The 21,791-nt window shown below is 46.9% G+C and overlaps 1 protein-coding gene across 5 annotated transcripts in view; it reads right to left on the bottom strand.

The window, feature by feature from the left end:
* The window catches only part of arhgef28a (Rho guanine nucleotide exchange factor (GEF) 28a), a 680,059-nt gene that overhangs the window by 472,556 nt on the left and 185,712 nt on the right, over positions 1 to 21,791 (bottom strand). For all 5 annotated transcript variants that reach the window (XM_072516088.1, XM_072516093.1, XM_072516090.1 and 2 more), the window contains exon 7: positions 14,868 to 14,946. In XM_072516088.1, the coding sequence (XP_072372189.1) occupies positions 14,868 to 14,946 (79 nt within the window). The remainder of the gene's footprint in view (positions 1 to 14,867; positions 14,947 to 21,791) is intronic.

Raw genomic sequence — 21,791 nt, forward strand, 5'->3', positions numbered from 1 at the left:
ATCACCCATGAGAGTGAACCTTAAGTGGCCCATGACTGCCAGCACTGCTCGGATACAGAATTAGTCATTTGTTGTGCATAAGGTTATTATTTTGGAAAACAACTTTGTTTCTGTTTTTCTCACCACTGGGCACACTGCCATCACTTATGGTAGATATATCTTAGGTTAGGCAAAAGGGCAAGAAAACAGAAGCAACACATTGAACGTATTGGGTACTGCAAGTCAGAGTCTATAACATTACAAAGTGGTGTGTATCTTTTTTTGTGTTGAAATGTTGCTGCAATAACATTCAGATTTTAATCTTCACATGAGCAAACCCCTCCACGCTACTCTGTACTTTAATGATGCAACTGCAGTTTGCCAATGAGGCAACAACATCTCCTCTTAATCCAATAATTCCCCATTAATGCCATTAATAGTATTTTACTCACTGCATTCAATAGCTTCTGATAACTTTCTAGATATTAGGTCACCTCACACAACAGGGGTCGCATTAGTTAAAAACTATATGTAACACGGACAATTGAGCTTCTTAACACTAATTTTCATGAAGGAGTCAGGAGATTTCCTGAACCTGTGACCCTGATTCTGTTCTGGGCTAACCGCTCAGCCTATTTTTCTGTCAGGGAGGTGGGTGGGTGGGCCTGAGGCGGCAATGGAAATGGGCAAGTTAGAAAACATGCCTCCATTTACTGGGGCATTGACCCAACTGTAATCATGATTGTTAGGCCCTCTATACTCACTGTCCCGCCGTCTCCCCTTTAAAACCTTTATATCCCCTCCATATCCAGATTCCCTCATATCTCCCATGCCCCTCCATGTTCACTTTCTCTTATGCCTCCTAATATCTCTCATAAACCCATCATGCCCCCTTACTTTCCATCTGCCCTCATGCTCCCTCATGTCTCCCATGCCCCTCATCTTGTATGTATGTATAAAAGCAGTGACCCATATAACCCCACTGGCAAGGCTTTGCTCTGGGGAAAAAAATAACCATTCAACAGTAATTTTGAATAACATTTCTGCCTCAAAGTTGTCAATCAAACATAGGCAGTGAAAATCTTTGGATGAAAGGACTGATCGTATGGTTGCTAAATTTACTGACTGCACAAAGATAGGTAGTAAAGTTGTGAAGAGGATGTAAGGAAGCTACAAAGGGAAATAGAAATGTTAAGCGAGTGGGCAAAGATTTGGCAAATGGAATATAATGTGCGCAAAATTCTCCATTTTGACAGGAAGAATAAAAACCTTATTATCTAAATGGTGAGAGAGTGCAGAGTTCTGAGGTGCAGAGAGATCGGGGTGCTCTCGTGCATGAATCGCAAAAGTGGAGTATACAGGTACAGCAAGTAATTAGGAAAGCTGATAGAATGTTATTATTTACTGTGTGGGGAATAGTTTACAAAAGTAGTGAGGTTACACTTCAGTGGTACTTCAGAGGAATGGAAGGATGCTTTTCTAATTGGAGGGTTGTGACCAGTGGTGTTCCACAGGGATCAGTGCTGGGACCTTTGCTCTTTGTAGTATATATAAATGATTTGGAGGAAAATGTAACTGGTCTGATTAGTAAGTTTGCAGACGACACAAAGGTTGGTGGAATTGCGGATAGCGATGAGGACTGTCAGAGGATACAGCAGGATTTAGATTGTTTGGAGACATGGGCGGAGAGATGGCAGATGGCGTTTAATCCGGACAAATGTGAGGTAATGCATTTTGGAAGGTCTAATGCAGGTAGGGAATATACAGTGAATGGTAGAACCCTCAAGAGCATTGAAAGTCAAAGAGATCTAGGAGTACAGGTCCACAGGTCACTGAAAGGGGCAACACAGGTGGAGAAGGTAGTCAAGAAGGCATACGGCATGCTTGCCTTCATTGGCCGGGGCATTGAGTATAAGAATTGGCAAGTCATGTTGCAGCTGTATAGGACCTTAGTTAGGCCACACTTGGAGTATAGTGTTCAATTCTGGTCGCCACACTACCAGAAGGATGTGGAGGCTTTAGAGAGGGTGCAGAAGAGATTTACCAGAATGTTGCCTGGTATGGAGGACATTAGCTATGAGGAGTGGTTGAATAAACTTGGTTTGTTCTCACTGGAACGAAGGAGGTTGAGGGGCGACCTGATAGAGGTCTACAAAATTATGAGGGGCATAGACAGAGTGGATAGTCAGAGGCTTTTCCCCGGGGTAGAGGGGTCAATTACTAGGGGGCATAGGTTTAAGGTGAGAGGGGCAAGGTTTAGAGTAGATATACGAGGCAAGTTTTTTTACGCAGAGGGTAGTGGGTGCCTGGAACTCGCTACCGGAGGAGGTGGTGGAAGCAGGGACGATAGTGACATTTAAGGGGCATCTTGACAAATACATGAATAGGATGGGAATAGAGAGATACGGACCCAGGAAGTGTAGAAGATTGTAGTTTAGTCGGGCAGCATGGTCGGCACGGGCTTGTTGGGCCGAAGGGCCTGTTCCTGTGCTGTACATTTCTTTGTTCTTTGAACGAGATGACCCCTCGCCTCCAGTGCATCCTGCTCAAGCTCTGGAGGTACGACTTCCAACTGGTCTACACCCCGGGTAAGGACCTCATCATTGTGGATGCCCTACCTAGAGCAGTGAGCACACCGCCCGATTCGGAGGGGTTCGTCTGTCAAGTCGAAGCGCATGTGGCCTTCACATCGGCCAATCTGCCAGCTGACAATTCAAATCGGCTGACCCCCTTCTACAACGTGTAATGCGCCACATGAAGGGAGGGTGGCTCAAAGGACAGTGCCCACAATTCTACAATGTCCAGGATGACTTGGCCGTCATTTACGGTGTCCTCCTAAAGCTGGACCGGATTGTGATCCTACACAGCATGCACAGGCTGGTCCTCGACCAACTGCACGAAGGCCATCTCGGGGTTGAGAAGTGCAGACGGAGGGCCCGAGAAGCTGTGTACTGGCCGGGCATCAGTGATGACGTTGCCGACATGGTGCTCAACTGCCCCACCGGCCAAAGCTTTCAGCCGGCGCAACTCCCTGAGACGCTTCAGCCCCATGAGTTGGTAACGTCCCCCTGGGCGAAGGTGGGTGTGGACCTCTTTCATGCGCTTGGCAGGGACTACGTAATCATCATAGATTACTTTTCAAATTATCCAGAGGTCATACGCCTGCACGATCTGACATCATCCGCTGTCATCAGGGCATGCAAAGACACCTTCGCTCGACATGGCATCCGATTACTGTCATGTCGGACAATGGGCCCTGTTTTGCAAGCCAAGAATGGTCTTCTTTTGCTGCTTCGTATGGCTTCACACACGTGACGTCCAGCCCTCTGCATCCCCAGTCAAATGGCAAGGCGGAAAAGGGCGTCCATATTGTGAAGTGGCTCCTCTGCAAGGCTGCTGATGCCGGATCGGATTTATGCTTAGCCCTGCTGGCCTATCGATCGGCCCCACTAGCCACTGGCCTCTTACCAGCCCAGCTGTTGATGGGTCGTGCCCTCAGGACCACTGTGCCATTCATTCTTGTCCCTACACTCGACCATATTCCAGTACTACAAAGGATGCAACAGCAGCGTGCTCAGCAGAAGGTGGCACACGACACTCGGGCAACTGGTCTTCCTGCCTTGGCGCCTGGAGACAATGTCCGCATCCACCTACCAGAGGGTGGCTGGTCGACAACTGCCAAAGTTCTCCGACACGTGGCTCCCCGCTCGCTCCTGGTTCGCATGCCTGATGGCTCCATTCGCCGGCGCAATCGCCGGGTTCTTCGCCTGCTTCCGCGCTCGCTACGTGATCATACACCGGTGCCACGCCCTCCTGTTGTTCCTGATGTTGAATTCGTGGAGCTTCCTGCCACCATGCCCATTCCTCTGCTGCCTGTGGCCAGGCCCATTCCTCAGCTGGTGGTTCCTGAGCCACCCTTGAGGCGGTCAACCCAAATTCGTCGCCCACCTACTAGGCTGGACTTATGAGCCTGTTTGAACGTTGGACTCACTAAAGGTTTTATGGCACTATGTTAATAAGTTTCTCTTTTGTCATTACAGGAGTTTGTTTTGATGCTTGATGTTTACACGTGTTTTGTTGATGGTACAACCTCATTGCTATGTTGCATCTGACACCTTCCCATGTATATAGTTTAACCTCATGTACATGCTGTACACATTCACACACACACATTCAGCTGAACTCAGTACACATCTATACTTATTACCACATAGGCACATATTCTTGTAAAAAAGGGGGATGTCTGATATTCAGATAAACATCAAGGTGCAAACACACATACACACTGATGGACAGAGCAACATCACAGCCAATCACAAGCAGGAGCAGACACACTATAAAACGGGGAACACGACACTTCCGGTTCATTCCAGCAGGAGACAGCTCAGTGCACAGAGCTCACAGCAAGCCACTCAGACATTCACCATGTGCTGAGTGCCTCTCCAAGATAGTGTTAGGGCTGGGTCCACAGGTTAGAGGGTAATGAACGAACCACAGTAACCAGTATACAAATGTTAATATTGTTAGTAATAAAACTGAGTTGTACCTTCCGCAACCGTGTTGGTTCGTCTGTGTAGCAGAGCACCCAACACGACACCCTCCATACCAGGCAACATTCTGGTAAATCTCCTCTGCACCCTTTCCAATGCTTCCACATCCTTCCTATAATGTGGCGACCAGAATTGCACGCAATACTCCAAATGCGGCTGTAAACTCAATCACTCTACCAATAAAAGCTAACATACCATACGCCTTCTTAACAACCCTCTCAACCTGGGTGGCAACTTTCAGGGATCTATGTACATGGACACCGAGATCTCTCTGCTCATCCACACTGCCAAGAATCTTACCATTAGCCCAGTACTCTGTCTTCCTGTTATTCCTTCCAAAATGAATCACCTCATACTTTTCTGCATTAAACTCCATTTGCCACCTCTCAGCCCAGCGCTGCAGCTTATCCATGTCCCTCTGTAACTTGTAACATCCTTCCGCACTGTCCACAACTCCACCAACTTCAGTGTCATCTGCAAATTTACTCACGAATCCTTCTACGCCCTCCTCCAGGTCATTTATAAAAATGACAAACAGCAGTGGCACCAAAACAGATCCTTGTGGTACACCACTAGTAACTGGACTCCAGTCTGAACATTTCCCATCAACCACCACCCTTTGTCTTCCTCCAGCTAGCCAATATCTGATCCAAACTGCTAAATCACCCTGAATCCCATGCCTCCGTATTTTCTGCAGTAGCCTACCGTGGGGAACCTTATCAAACGCTTTACTGAAATCCATATACATCACATCAACTGCTTTACCCTCATCCACCTGTATGGTCACCTTCTCAAAGAACTCAATAACGTTTGTGAGGCACGACCTACCCTTCACTAAACCGTGCTGACTATCTCTAATCAAATTATTCTTTTCCAGATGATTATACATCATATCTCTGATAAACCTTTCCAAGATTTTACCCACAACAGAAGTAAGGCTCACTGGCCTATAGTTACCAGGGTTGCCTCTACTCCCCTTCTTGAACAAGGGGACATTTGCTATCCTGCAGTCTTCTGGCACTATTCCTGTAGACAAAGATGACTTAAAGATCAAAGTCAAAGGCTCAGCAATCTCCTCCCTAGCTTCCCAGAGAATCCTAGGATAAATCCCATCCAGCCCAGGGGACTTATCTATTTTCACACTTTCCAGAATTGCTAACACCTCCTCCTTATGAACCTCAAGCCCTTCTAGTCTAGTAGCCTGAAGCTCCGTATTCTCCTCGACAACATTGTCTTTTTCCTGTGTGAATACTGACGAAAAATATTCATTTAGCACCTCTCCTATCTCCTCGGACTCCACGCACAACTTCCCACTACTGTACTTGACTGGCCCTACTCTTACCCTAGTCATTTGTTTATTCCTGACATATCTATAGAAAGCTTTAGGGTTAGCCTTGATCCTACCTGCCAAAGACTTCTCATGTCCCTCCTGGCTCTTCTTACCTCTCTCTTTAGGTCTTTCCTAGCTCACTTGTAACTCTTGAGCGCCCTAACTGAACCTTAATGTCTCATCTTTACGTAAGCCTCCTTCTTCCTCTTGATAAGTGTTTTGGCTGCTTTAGTAAACCACGGTTCCCTTGCTCGACCACTTCCTCCCTGCCTGACAGGTACATACTTATCAAGGACACGCAGTAGCTGGTCCTTGAACAAGCTCCTCATTTCCATTGTGCCCATCCCCTGCAGTTTTCCTCTCCATCCGATGCATCCTAAGTCTTGCCTCATCGCATCATAATTGCCTTTCCCCCAGATATAACTCTTGCCTTGCGGTACATACCTATCCCTTCCCATCACTAAAGTAAACATAATCGAATTGTGGTCACTATCACCAAAGTGCTCACCTACCACCAAACCTAACACCTGTCCTGGTTCATTACCCAGTACCAAATCCAATATGGCCTCGCCTCTCGTTGGCCTATCTACATACTGTGTCAGGAAACCCTCCTGCACACATTGGACAAAAACGGACCCATCTAAAGTACTCGAACAATAGCGTTTCCAGTCAATATTTGGAAAGTTAAAGTCCCCCATAACAACTACCCTGTTGCTTTCGCTCCTATCCAGAATCATTTTTGCAATCCTTCCCTCTACATCTCTGGAACTTTTCGGAGGCCTACAGAAAACCCCTAACAGGGTGACCCCTCTTTTCCTGTTTCTAACCTCAACCCATACTACCTCAAGTCCTCATCAAACGTCCTTTCTGCCACCGTAATACTGTCCTTGACTAACAATGCCACCCCTCCCCCTCTTTTACCACCTTCCCTGAGCTTACTGAAATATCTAAATCCCGGCACTTGCAACAACCATTCCTGTCCCTGCTCTATCCATGTCTCCGAAATGGCCACAACATCAAAGTCCCAGGTACTAACCCATGCCGCAAGTTCACCCACCTTATTCCGGATGCTCCTGGCATTGAAGAAGACACACTTTAAACCATCTTCCTGCCTGCCGGTACACTCCTGCAACTTTGAAACCTTACTCATGACCTCACTACTCTCAACCTCCTGTATACTGGAGGTACAATTCAGGTTCCCAAGCCCCTGCTGAACTAGTTGAAATCCTCCTGAAGAGCATTAGCAAATTTCCCCCCAGGATATTGGTACCCTTCTGGTCAAGGTGTAGACCATCCCATTTGTAGAGGTCCCACCGACCCCAGAATGAGCCCCAATTATCCAGAAATCTGAAACCCTCCCTCCTGCACCATCACTGTAGCCACGTGTTCAACTCCTCTCTCTCCCTATTCCTTGTCTCGCTATCACGTGGCACGGGTAACAACCCAGAGATAATAACTCTGTTTGTCCTAGATCTAAGTTTCCACCCTAGCTCCCTGAATTCCTGCCTTACATCCCTATCCCTTTTCCTACCTATTTCGTTGGTACCTATGTGGACCACGACTTGGGGCTGCTCCCCCTCCCCCTTAAGGATCCCGAAAACACTATCCGAGACATCACGCACCCTGGCACCTGGGAGGCAACACACCAACCGCGAGTCTGTCTCGTTCCCACAGAATCTCCTATCTATCCCCCTAACTATGGAGTCTCCAATGACTAATGCTCTACTCCTATCCCCCCTTCCCTTCTGAGCAACAAGGACAGACTCTGTGCCAGAGACCTGTACCCCATGACTTACCCCTGGTAAGCCCCCCCCCCAACAGTATCCAAAGCGGTATACTTGTTACTAAGGGGAACGACCACAGGGGATCCCTGTACTGACTGCTTCCTCCCAACCCCTCTCACCGTCACCCATCTATCTTTATTCTTCGGAGTAACTACATCCCTGAAACTTCTATCTATGACCATCTCTGCCTCCCGAATGATCCGAAGTTCATCCAGCTCCAGCTCCAGTTCCCTAACGCGGTTTCTGAGGAGCTGGAGATGGGTGCACTTCCCACAAATGAAATCAGCAGGGACACTGACGGCGTCCCGCACCTCAAACATTCTGCAGGAGGAACATTGCACTATCTTCCCTGCCATCCGCTCTAGATAAAAAAAGAAAGAAAGAAAGAGCTTATCTGTTATTCACTCCGCTTCTCAGCAAGCACTCACTCAGCAACCTGAGGGAAAGTAAAAGAAAAACTACTTACCAGTCACCAGCCAATCCCTTACCTGCAGGCTGTGATGTCATGATTCAACTTCTTTCTACTTCTACCTGCCCTCCAGCATTACTCTTGATCTTTACAGCGGTTGTTTTTTTTGGTTAGAGGAGGGGATAAGGAGGGAAACACTGAAGAAGTGTTTGGGTTTAACTGTCACTTGGCAACAGCACCTCCACAAACCACCTTCAAGTTAGGGTGACCAGAATGGACGTATGCAAATTTCCCCCACAACAGCCAATCAGCAGCTCCGCTCTACTGCCCTCTGCTGAATGCTTGTCTTCACTTTAACAGCTAGGGTCTCTTGCACAGGTACACCTTCAAGTTAGGCTGACCACAACAGACGTATGCAAATTACCCCCACAACAGCCAATCAGCATTTCCGCTCTACTGCCCTCTGCCCTCGGCCAGACTCAGGAGCCAGACCTGAAGACTTTAGTTTAAACAAAAAATGGAACTGTCAGCCTGACAATACCTTTAATGAGGGCAACCAAGTAAAGTAAGAACAAAGCTTTAGTTACACAAACGGGTTCCTCTCTGGTTGGTGCGTTCCTGGTCGACCTCATATACGGTGGTTAATAGAGATTCCTCGCCCCTAACAGGGGAGTTCATACTCCACAAGGAGCACAGGGAAGACAAACATTCCCACCCTGTAGATCCAGTATGGGATATTACATCCCTCTACCCCCAAAGTCCAAAGACCCCCTCGATCAGCGATGAGGCGGAGGAATAGGCAGAGGGCATTAGAGTCTCTTCGGCTCTGCATATACCTTGCTGGCGAACGCCGTCTGCTGCATGAGGGCCGTGGCGGATGATCGTCAGGGTGTGGCTGAACTATGGAGTCCATGTCCAAGACCTCAGAGACCCGCGTCTCCATTTCGGAGTCGGAAGACTCCACATTGGGTTCACAAGTTGGCTTCAAATGAAGTTACTGTGAAAGCCCCTCGTTGCCACATTCCGGCGCCTGTTCGGGGAGGCTGGTACGGGAATTGAACCCGTGCTGCTGGCCTGCCTTGGTCTACTTTAAAAGCCAGCTATTTAGCCCACTTTACTAAACCAGCCCCAATGGAGCCAGAGGATCTAGGTCAGGTTTCTTTTGAGGCACCTCACGAGGCACCTCCATGAGCGAATGTGATCCAGGTGTCGTTTCAGTAGATGCCCCCAGACACCAACTTGGGAAGAGACTGGGTCCATTTGATGGACAACAATCCCAGAGAGCCAGTTACGAACGAACACTGCGTCATCAGGTGCGAAGTGTCGAAAGGGCAACGCCCTTTCCAATCTTGGTTATGTCATCAGGGCCCATGGTATCTCAGTCATGTTTCCCAGGGATTTGTACACGGGCTTCAATGGTGTGACCGAGCATTTTCTATCCAAGTGGGGGCGAAATGTATCTTTCTCAGCAGCACAAGATGTATTGATAGAAATTTGCTTTACATTGTCCTTAATTTCTCTCTGCCATTGACCTACTCTAGTTCCCAAGTTCCTCATTTGTTGCTTATTTCATTCTAAATAGTCTCATTAAATAGGGGATTGTTGAACCAATGTCTATGCCATTTCTGAACCAGGTGGTCCCTCTGTATCTCAACTTGACACACTCTACTTTTCCCCCTTTATTATCACAGAAGATGTCCTGAAAAAGGAAAGAATTCCATAATTGCATTTCTCTTCTTCCATTTATTTGAAACATTCCAATTTTTTGTTGCAATTTGCTCTGAATATTAAGCACACTCGAGTACACAGCTCCATCTGCTGTCTTTCGAATGCAGGTTAAAGTACCTCTTCTGATTTAGTTTTGGTGAGTCCCAAGAGGTGTTAATATTACAGCTGGTGCTTCTGTGCAAATGAGATCGAGCTCATCAATTCAGTAACTCATCCATTTAGAAAATAAAACAACATCAGGTATAAACAATTTTTGCAATAATAGTGAAATGATCAGACTGACCACTGTGTTCTCAGGGTGTAATAAAAGTGAGCTGATTTGAGGGTAAAACATAAATTACAAATTTCAATGAAGAATTATGGGATAAATCAAGCAGTCGAGAAAATGAAAGTTTCTGACAGAGAAAGAGAGAAATTAGGCAAAATTTGCTGACCGTGACAAAGTCCTATTTTCCAAATGTAAAATGGATGACACAGGAATGGAGCAATATTGTTAATTAACAGCTGGCAGGTGTGAGAGACAGACAGTTAGGCAACAGGGGAGTGGGGAGAGGTTGGTGCAGAAATTGCAGGCCCATGTCAATAAGGGGCGGCACAGTGGCTAGCACTGCTGCCTCACAGTGCCAGGGACCCCGGGTTCGATTCTGACCTCGGGTGAACGTGTGTATGGAGTTTGCTCATTTCCTCCGTGTGCTCCAGTTTCATCGCACAGACCAAAGATGTGCAGATTAGGTGGATTGGCCATGCTTTGCCCCTTAGTGTCCAAATTTAGGTAGGGTTACGGTGATAGGGCAGGGGCAGGGGCCCTAAATATTCCAGCAATAGTGCTGAAGACTTCTGCTCCAGATTTAGCTGCACTCTTAGCCAAACTGTTCCAGTACAGAGGGAACTCTGACATCGACCCGGCAATGAGGATAATTGCCCAGGTATGTCTTGTGCACAAAATGCAGGACAAATCCAACCAAGGCAATTACTGACTCTACTCAATTACAAACTCATTTGGCATTAGGACTGGAAGGGAAGATGCCAAATTGAACCCTGGCTCAAAAGACCATAACTTCTACTTTTTATATAAAACATGGAGGAACAGCGTCACAGGACCACTATTTAATTTTAGCAAGAAAAAAACATGTATTAAACATGAAAAGACTGGATTTTGATACAATATCCCTTTGCTCCCCCTTAACAATTACGCACAGGTTTTAGGGTTAACACAGATTACAAAGTACGTCTTAATCTACAATGATCTCATTAACACAAAGTCCCTTTTAAGTATACACGACGACTATTGGTAAATACAATCTCCGCTCTGAACCCCAAGTGAAGGGCTCTTCAGAATGCCTCAGATGATTGTCACGTGAGAGTGTCAAAACTCCACTCACAAAAACATACTTTAAAATCTTCTCTCATAATTATGCTTTTCCTTAGCGTTTGCATTCCACAATCCAGACCAGACTTTCAAGCAATACTTTTAAACAAAGCTTCTGCTCTACTTTTAACAGCAAATGCAGCCCAGGATTTTACACCACCCCATTAAGATTTATTTGTCTTGTCCACTGTGCAAAATAATCACAATTGCTTTAACTCTCAATTCCCAAACTGTATTAAAATGGCCAGACTTTTGATTGACTTTTGAAGGTTGCTGTCCCACTTCAAGTCTGGTTACAACAATTGTCTCTTTAACCAAGAACATTGGGCGGAATTCTCCGACCCCCCCCCGCCGGGTCGGAGAATCGCCGGCGGGTCGAATGAATCGCGCCACACCGCCCCGATGCCCAGGCGCGATTCTCCGCAGAGGAGAAAATCGGCGCCACTGGGGCCAGCGTGGCCAGCGCGGTGCCGGTCGGGGTATGCGGTGACTCTCCGGCACGCCGATTCTCCGGCCCGAATGGGCCGAGCGGCCGTCAACAAAAAGCCGAGTCCCGCCGGCGTCGTTCTAACATCCTCTGAGCCGGCGGGACCTCGGCCTTGAAGGGCGGACTATGGATTGGGGAGGGGGGGGGGGGGCGGCGACCCCGGGTGGGGCCACCGTAGTGGCCTGGCCCGCGATCGGGGCCCACCGATCGGCGGGTCGACCTCTCTATCGGAGGGCCTCCTTTCCTCCGCGCCGGTTCCTGTAGCCCTGCGCCATTTGGCGTTGGGGCCGGCGCGCGAAAGAAGGCCACTGCGCATGCGCTAGTTGGCGCCGGGCCAACTGTGCATGCATGGTCCCCGCGGCACCGGTTTCACGCAGGGATCGGCAGCTGGAGTGGCATGGGCCGCTCCAGCGCCGTGCTACCCCACTGTGGCCCAGAGAATCGGGTCTCGGAACGGGCGCCGACGCCGGAGTAAAACACTCCTGTTTTTACACCGGCGTCGGCACTTAGCCTCCCTTTACTCTTCCTTGAATCCTTCTGAATTATATCTTGGTCTCTGTTCACTTAACTCCAGGCTTCTTGGACACTTCTCTTCATTTCTCTAGTTTCTTTACCTGCTGGACTTTAGATTTCCAGCCTTAATTTTCTTAAACATTACTCCATACTGTAGCTTTTCTTCTAGCAATGCTGAGAGAGATGTTCCCTCTCTAACTTTCTAAAACCAACTGCTTCTAGCAGAGAGGAAAGCTGCCTTCACTCTCATTAGCTATCTCCAACTGCTATCAAATTAGCTAAACTAAACCTTAAAAGCTTCTCTACCTTACAAGGCCCCAGTTGCTAACAACACCCACATATTTTTCATTTATTCTTCACGTTGTAACCCTCTCTAAGCACAATAGAAACACAGTTCGAACATAACCAACCCCCACACATAAAAACAACTTTATCCAACATGAATCGAACTATAGGTTTCATCCTTCCAGGCACAGAAACATTCAATTAAACCCACTAAAACTATACCTTATTTCTAATGTTTACCAATACAAATAAAAATCCCTTACTACCTTTGTTTTCTGAACAATTCCCAATCATCAACAAAGTGATCGAAGGAGTCATCAACAACGTTATCAAGCAGCACTTACTCAGCAATAGCCTGTTCACTGATGCTCAGTTATGCTTCCACCAGGGCCACCCAGTTCCTGATCTTATTATTGTGGAGATGCACTCCAGAGGTGAGGTGACATGAGAATAATTGCCCTTGGCATAAAGGCAGTATTTGACCAAGTATGGCATCAAGAGCTCTGGCAAAACTGAAGTCATTGGGAATGAGGGGGGAAATTCTCCACTGGAATCATGTCTCGCATAAAGGAGATGGTTGTGGATGTTGGAGGTCAATCATCTCAGTCGCAGGATATTACTGCAAGAGTTCTTCAGGGTAGTGTCCGAGGCCCAAACATCTTCAGCTCCTTCATCATTAACCTCCCTTCCTCCATCATGAGGTCAGAATCATGGGGATGTTCAGCAGCATTCACAACACCTCAGATTCGGAAGCATTCGTGGCCATATGCAAGAGGATCTAGACAATATTCAGCTTTGGGCTGATATGTAGCAAGTAACATTTATGCTACACAAATGTCAAGCAATGACCATCTCCAACAGGGTGGCACAGTGGTTAGTACAGCTTCCTCACAGCGCCAGGGAACCAAGTTCAATTTCAGCTATGGGTGACTGTGTGGAGTTTGCATGCTCTCCTCGTGTCCGAGTGGGTTTCCTCTGGGTTCTCCAGTTTCCTCCCTTTGTCCAAAGATGTGCAGATTAGGTGAACTGGCCATGATAAAATTGCCCCTTAATGTTAAAAAGATGTACATGTTAGGTGGGGGAATGGGCCTACGTAGGGTGCTCTTTCAGAGGGTCGGTGTAGACTCAATGAGCTGAATGGCCTCCTTCTGCACTGTAGGGATTCAATGGCTTCTATGAAGCGAGAATCTAACCATCTCCCCATGACATTCAATGGCATCTCCATTGCTGAACCCCTCACTATCAACATCCTGGGGGTTACTATTGACCAGAAACTGAAATCGACCAGCCAAATAAATACAGGGCCTATAAGAGCAAGTCAGAGGCTGGGAATTTTGAAGCACATAATGCACCCCCAAACTCCCCAAAGCCAGTCCGCCATCTACAAGGCACAAGTCAGGAGTGTGATGTAATACTTTCCTGGATTGGTGTAGCTCCACAAACATTCAAGAAGCTCAACATCATCCAGGACAAGCGGCCCATTTGTTTTGAACCCTGTTCACTGCCCGCAACATTCACTTCTTGCACTGTGTTGCATCCACACGATACACTGCAGCAACTCACCATGCCTCCTTCGACAGCACCTTCCAAACTCAAAACTTCGACAGCCTAGAAGAATGGCATTAGAGGGGGCTATCACCATCTGGGAATTACCCTCCAGGCCTCACACCATCCTGATTTAGAACCAAATCTCCATTCCTTCATAGTCGCTGGGTCAAATTCCTAAAACTCTGTTCCTAACAGCACTGTGGGTGCAGTGGTTCAAGTCATCAGCTCACCACCAGCTTACCAAGGGCAATTAAGGATGGGAAACAAATGCTGGCCTAACCAACAGCACCCACATCCCACAAACAACATTTTAAGTAAAGGACAGAAACTAAAGGTAATCATTAACTCATATCAGGCAGAATTTTATTAACCATGGAATATAAATCAGTTTGCCACTCGCTCGCTCTCAAGTGGAAGGGCTGATCAAAAGCTGCAATTGACCAAGATTCCCATTCCATCACCCACCCCCCCTGCCCTAAACACTGCACATAATCAAATCAGTTCAACCCTATTCCAGAAGGAAACAATCAATAATGTAACAAACAGTGCATTGCATAGCAGGTCAGACAACATCAGAACAACATCTATGATGAAGAAAACCAAATGAAAATGGGTGTGACCCTCCATTAATTCTGAAAAAGGCTCCAAGTTATGGACAGTTCTGCTGGATTAACCCCAGTTGCTACCTGATGTTGAGAGCTGTACTTTTCCTTCTTAATATAACAAATCTCAACTAAGATAATTTAAGAAGTTTCTGCACCGAATACACAAGTTTACAGAGTTTCCACAATCTGAAATAGAATTTGAGAATTAAATCACCTTATTGGTGTAACTACCAATTATCTGGATATTAAACTTCAAAAATTAAACCAATCATATACATACCTTGCTCGGCTTTTGTTTCGCTGTGTATTTCCTCTGTAGAGGAGTGATTCAACTTCAGTCTATCTACATTTGCATCTCTCTGAAATTTAGTGGGAAGAAAATACAAACTATTAATTATTTTATTCTTAATTTCACACTTCTTTAATCAAAATTTCAGATTTTCACATTTGCACATTTAAACTATATTATCAGTAGGAAAAGCTTTACAGAAAGTTAAGAAACATAAAAATATCCTTTTCAGCATTCCATCATGTAGGATTATTAATTCAAATTCATAATTTCTGGTGTGACCAGTAACCACGATCTTGGAACTTTATATTGTCATGATCTGACAGGTGGTAAGTTTTACACTCCAAAATCTCAAAAGAGGAAAACCTGACAAGCAATCACGTATTTGCGTTTCTATTTTACCATGAGATTTTAAATCTTAAAATGAAAACATTTATTAACAAAATAAAAGAAAACTTAAAGACACAAGATTACACTTATATAATAAAAAATAGTCTTACAAAATATTACTTGGTTAGGCACACAGATAAACATTTGTTCAGTCAACAGTCTTTTTAAAAATAAAGTTAGAGTACCCAAATCTTTTTTTTCCAATTAAGTGACAATTTAACGTGACAAATTCACCCATCCTGCACATCTTTGGGTTGTGGGGTGAGACGCACGCACACACTGGGAGAATGTGCAAACTTCTCGCGGACAGTGACCCGGGGCCAGGATCGAACGCAGGTGCTCAGCGCCATGAGGCAGCAGTGTGAACCACTGCACCCCCGGGCCGCCCCTGTTTCGGCAACAGTCTTAATAGATATGAGGGGCGGGATTCTCCGACACCCCGCCGGGTCGGAGAATCCCTGGGGGGGGGGGGGCAGCGCGAATCCCGCCCTGCCGCTCCGACGCCGGCTGCCGTATTCTCCGGTGCCGGTTTTCGGGCGGGGGCGGGGTTTACGCCGCGCCGGTCGGGGTCCATTGGCAGCGGCCCCTCCAGCAATTCTCCAGGCCATGATGGGCCGAGCAGCCATCGTTTCCTGGAGCAGTCCCGCCGGCGTGAAATGGACATGGTCCATCACGGCAGGACCTGGCTTGTAGGCCGGCTAGTTGAGTCGTTGGGGGGTCGTGGCGGGTTCTGGCCCTGGGGGGGTCTCCACGGTGGCCTGGCCCGCAATCGGGGCCCACCAATCTGCGGGCAGGCCTATGCAGTGGGGGCACTCTTTCCTTCCGCGCTGGCCTCTGTAGAGATCCGCCGTGGCCGGCGCGGAGAAGAAGCCCCCTGCGCATGTGCAGGAAACACGCCGGCCGGTCTGCGCATGTGCAGGAAACATGCCGGCCGGTCTGCGCATGCGCAGAACCACGCCAGCGGTTCTGCGCAGGCGCCAACTGACGCCGGCCCTTCGGCGCCGGTTGGCGCAACGCCAACCCCGCCGCACCTTCTGGTTGGCCCGATGTCGGAGTGGTTCACGCTGCTCTTGGCGCCGGCGTCGAGCCAGCCGGACAGTTGCGGGAGAATCCCGCCCTTAATCTCTAAAATTCCAGTATTACCACAAGAAACAAATCCTTGCTGCTGTAGGGGAAAAGTTTCACCAGGATCTCTCTCTGTCTTTCTCAAATATGGAAATTCAAGACTTTAAAACAAAATCTTGCTTTCCGGGACAACCGGACACTTCTCTGGGTTATCTGAATGCTGCTCACTGCACATCTTCATTATTCTGTCTCATCATGGCCACACCTCAACACAGCTCCCAAGCCCTCTTTCATTCTTTCCCATTGTTCTTATCCTTTTTTAAAATTTAGCTTTCCCAGGATACCCACTTTAAGGTGAAATAAAATTGAAAAACTTTGCCTTAGTTATTTATGACCTCTTCTAAGTTGCAAACTCTCACCTCCTTTTAAAATTCAACAGCTAAAAATCCAAATCCGCAATTATCTCCAAGTGCAAATTTCTACCAACGTCATATTTACCTGTAGAACATCCAACTTGGCCCTAATCACTTCAAATGCTTGCCTTTCACACCTAGCCCCTTTTCTGTGTGCGCATCCATACACACGCATGTAGCGTTCAGCAGCTGGTGGTGGACACAGAGGTTCAGTGGTGAAGGGTAGGCCCAAGACTGGAGGGGCATTAAGCCACAGATTGGGAGGGATGATAAGCCTCAGACTGGGGGTGGTTATGTTGGGAGAATGGGGACATTAAACCCAAGATTAGGGTGCAAGGGGGATGTAGGTCCAGGACTGTGGTGCCTGGGGGAGAAGACGTTTTCCCAGTTGAGGTAGGGATGCAATGAGGATGGAGGAGAGGAGCATAGGTGGGAAATGGTGGGGATGGGGTGCCATGATTGACCTGATGAAGCTGCAAAACAGGACTACTTGCATGCCAAGCCGCGGAAGCAGTAAGCGACAAAGCTATGTGATCCCACATACAACAGATCAGATCTAAGCTCGGCAGCATTGACACATCCAGTCATGAGCGGGGTTGAATTAAACAATTACCAGAAGGAGGAGACTCCACAAATATCTCCATCCTCAATGATGGAGAAACACAGCGCATGAATGCAAAAGACAAGGCTGAAGCATTTGCAGCCATCTTCAGCCAAAAGTGCTGAGTGGATGATCCATCTCGGTCTCCTCCCGAGGTCCTTAGCAAGGACATGAGACAGAGTGCGGTGATATGAGAAGGCATATGATCAAGAGCTGGGCTGGTTTAGCAACAAGTAGCAATGTGTCAGGACCTAGTATGGAGTCCTCTCCATATCTAATATAAATGTGTACCCAGCTAAGTATTGTTCATAACAACTTCTTTGCAACTTATAAAAGACTGTTTCATGATGTCCAAGCAGTGGCATAGTGACAACAAAATATACCATTGTACCAGTAATAGAATCCATCACGCCAGCAGTAAGGTTAAAAAAATCCATATCCTCACAGCAATGCTGATGAATGAAGGAAAGGACACCTTCTACACTGTCTGCACTGAAACAACCTCACTTCAGAAGTTAAGACACAGAAAACTCAGCAGAGATACTGTAGCAGAGGTAGTTTTAAGTAATCTACATTTGTGGGTATTATATAGCTTTAAGTAAGTTTAACTTTGTGATTCTGTAGAAGAAAAGTTAAAACTTTAGTTAACTTCATGCTATGAGTAGCATGGGGGCCATCACAGCATTTGTAAAGCTTAGCATTTGTTCTTACACTGAAAGCATGTTGCATATTTGTCTGGAAATTCCCTGAGCAATTGGATAGGGAAATCTAAGATGCATTCTGGAAAACTGAATTTAAATTGATTTCCTTATGTTTTGTTCTCGATCTCTGCCATAGAGAACAATTAACTGATGAAGAATCGTTTGCGTAGCGGTGCAAAAGTCAGGCTGGTGAAGGGTATCAACACTGCTGTCAACGCAGACAGCAGCGGGGACAACAACCTCACACACAACTGATGGGTGGACTGCACAGTGGCACAATGGTTAGCACTGCTGCCCCACAGCAACAGGGCCCCGAGTTTGATTCCGACCTCAGGTGACTGTCTGTGTGGTGCTATGGGGCGAGGCGTTTTCAGAACCCCAAAATGTATCATGGAGTTCAACCTTTAATGTATTTGTTGCTTTTCCTATCACACGGCTTGTTCCCTAGGCGTGGGATTACAATTATGGAAACGTGGGTTTTTAAACACAGAACACTGTTTATTCCATGAACTCAACTTAACATCTTAAATAAACATTAGATCTCTTAACACCCCTTACTTCAAAGATAACGCCGAAGATATTGCAACAGTAAATAATTCCTCAAAATGTTCCTTCAAACTTCCAAGAGATTTAACACCTTTAAACAGAATCACATCAGGTTAAAGGCTTTACTATTATGAGTTTAAATCACCGTAATGATCCAGAGATAGTCTTTCATGGCAGAGATCCAGCTCACTGCAAACACAGACACCCCCAAGCTCTTTTCAAACTCCAAACTGCAGCACTCTGGAAACACACAAGACACACACAAGCTGCTTTTTTTCAAACTGAAACTAAAAACTGCAAACTGGCTGATCTGACCTCCGCGCCACCCACTCTCTGACATCTCTGTTTTCTTAAAGGTACATTGCTTAAACATCCATGTCTTAAAGGTACTCTCACATGACAGTGGAGTTTGCACTTTCTCCCTTTGTGTGGATTTCCTCTGGGTGCTCCGGTTTCCTCCCACAGTCCGAAGGTGTGCAGGTTAGGTGGATTGGCCATGCTAAATTACCACTTAGGGTGGAGTTGTAGGAATAGGGTGAGGGATTGGGCCTGGGTGGGGTGGTCTTTTGAAGGGTCGGTGCAGACTCAATGGGCCAAATGGCCTCCTTCTGCACTGTAGAGTTTCTATGATACTAAACAATGGTACCTGCATTGTAATGAAAGGGTTCATGATGTGGAAGGGTTAAAGAAAGACCAGGCTGATGCTTAGCAATCAGGGGCCACACTAGGTTAGAAAGAATCTTTGAGTTTGGTTTTAAGCAGGAGGGCTTGGACAGGGCCAGGGAGCTGGAAAAATGCAAACTGCCCAAAGGAACAAAAGGAAGTCCAGGAACCAGAGAGTTGGAACAAAAATAATGTCTCAGGAAGACAGTTAAGTTATAGGAACAAGAACAAGGTCCTTTTGGGTGAAGTTAAAGTAAAAAATCAGACAAAGTACTCTGAGGTAAAGAAACAGCTGCAGTAACCAGATCTAACATGGGAATCCAAACATCAGAGGTGAATCAAAGGTTTGGTGACATCTTAATACAGCCTCATTTTCTGGCACCCACTTTCCCACACATCTTTGCACGTGATGAGGCCCAGCTCATGGCGTTGCAGTAATGTGTTGCGTTCTCTGATGATGTTAACAAATGTGTTCTCAGCCTGTTCTGTCAGAACATCTTTTCTATAAAAGTTGCCTACAAGGTTGGTTCAAACAGGATAATGAAGTTGTGAAGGATGGAAGATGGAGGAGCTCTGTGCAAGTTCTCTGGGCAAGGGAATGAGATCACTGAAATCACTGAGCAAATAACTCATGTCTCACACCACTTGCTGCAAGATGTTGGTAATGGCCCTCCTATATCTGCTACGTTCCCCCCTCCCACCCCCGGGTCATCCTAGTCTGTTAAACATTGTTGTTGTCAGTCTGCCTCCTCCATATCCAATACTGGAAGGTTAGTTGTGTCACAAGGTTATTGCAACTTTTTGGGTGTCATGCACAAACCTGCATAATCTTGTTTCAGTGATCAGCTACTCGAACATACAGTGCAGAAGGAGGCCATTCGGCCCATCAAGTCTGCACCAACCAACTTAAGTCCTCACTTCCACCCTATCCCCGTAACCCAATAACCCCTCCTAACCTTTTTGGACACGAAGGGCAATTTAGCATGGCCAATCCACCTAACCTTCACGTCTTTGGACTGTGGGAGGAAACCGGAGCACCCGGAGGAAACCCATGCAGACACGGGGAGAACGTGCAAACTCCGCACAGACAGTGACCCAGCAGGGAATCGAAGATGGGATCCTGGCGCTGTGAAGCCAAAGTGCTAGCCACTTGTGCTACCATGCTGCCCCCAGTTTCTACCCTCCCCAGCAATTATTTTTCTACTCCCTCCACCACCGCAAGCTCCCCCTTCAGACTGCAGCATTTTTCTCCCCCCATTGTAATTTAATGGACTGCTATCTTTTCCCAATGACAGATGCTGCTGGCTGGTGTTCTGCTGACCTGGCCCATCACCCTGAACATGAAGGAGCTAGACACAGGGGTAAATCCACCACCTCTGTCCAGTTAATTGCGGAGGTCAACAATCCTTGTGGAAGGTGTTGCACTGATTGGTGATGTGCTTAATACCCCGCCACAAAAATTGTCAGAATTTGAAACTGGAAACAATCATAGAGTTTGTTCTCCACATTTCTGATTTTATATAGCTTCAAACATCCTAAGACTGAGCTAACTTTAGAAAATTCAGTCTCTTTTAAAAAAATTTTAGAGTACCCAATTCATTTTTCCAATTAAGCGGCAATTTAGCGTGGCCAATCCAACTACACTACACATCTTTGGGTTGCGGGGGCGAAACCCACGCAAACACGGGGAGAATGCGCAAACTCCGCAGAAACAGTGACCCAGAGCCGGGATCGAATCTGGGACCTGAGCGCCGTGAGGCTGCAGTGCTACCCACTGCGCCACCATGCTGCCCCCAGTCTCTTTCTAAGCATACAGTAAGAGAAGTGAGTTTATGTTTTTCTTCAGAGCCTATAACTAGTACAGCACATCCCTGCCCACTTTCCGGATTGCACCAGTTTTCTCCCTCCACCTGAACTGCAGCCACTAACCCCGCCCTCCCCTCTCCCCAGCAATAATTTTTCTGCTCCCCTCCCCCACCCCAAGCTCCCCCTTCAGATTGCAGCATTTTCTCCCCCCATCACCCACCTCCCTTATCCCCATGCTCCACCCCTCTCCTCTCATTATTCCAGTCTCTCCTCTCTCCATCTCCACTCTCTAGCCCCCTCTACTTCAACCATTCTCTCCTGCCCTCATTCACTCCTCTCTAACGTCCCCCCGACTCCCTCCTCTCTACCTTCCCCCTTCTCACTCACTCCTCTCTAATTTCCCATAGGAACAGGAGTAGGCCATTTAGCCCCTCAAGTCTGTCCCGCCATTTAAATGGATCATGGCTGATCTGTGGCCTAACTCCTTATACCCGCCTTTGGCCTTCATTCCTTAATATCTTTGCTTAACAAAAATCTATCTATCTTGGATTTAAAATTAACCTCCAATTTCACCCCTCCTGCACCCTCCTCTTCAATTTAACCCTTCCCCCACCCTCCTTTCTACCACCCCCTTCCCCATCCTCCTCTCTACCTCACATCTCCCCAACCCTCTCTACCTCCCAACCCTCCTCTTTACCTCATCTTTTGTCTTTGATCACTTTTGATGGCA

Source organism: Scyliorhinus torazame, chromosome 9, assembly GCF_047496885.1.
Source record: "Scyliorhinus torazame isolate Kashiwa2021f chromosome 9, sScyTor2.1, whole genome shotgun sequence".
Classification (NCBI taxonomy): domain Eukaryota; kingdom Metazoa; phylum Chordata; class Chondrichthyes; order Carcharhiniformes; family Scyliorhinidae; genus Scyliorhinus; species Scyliorhinus torazame.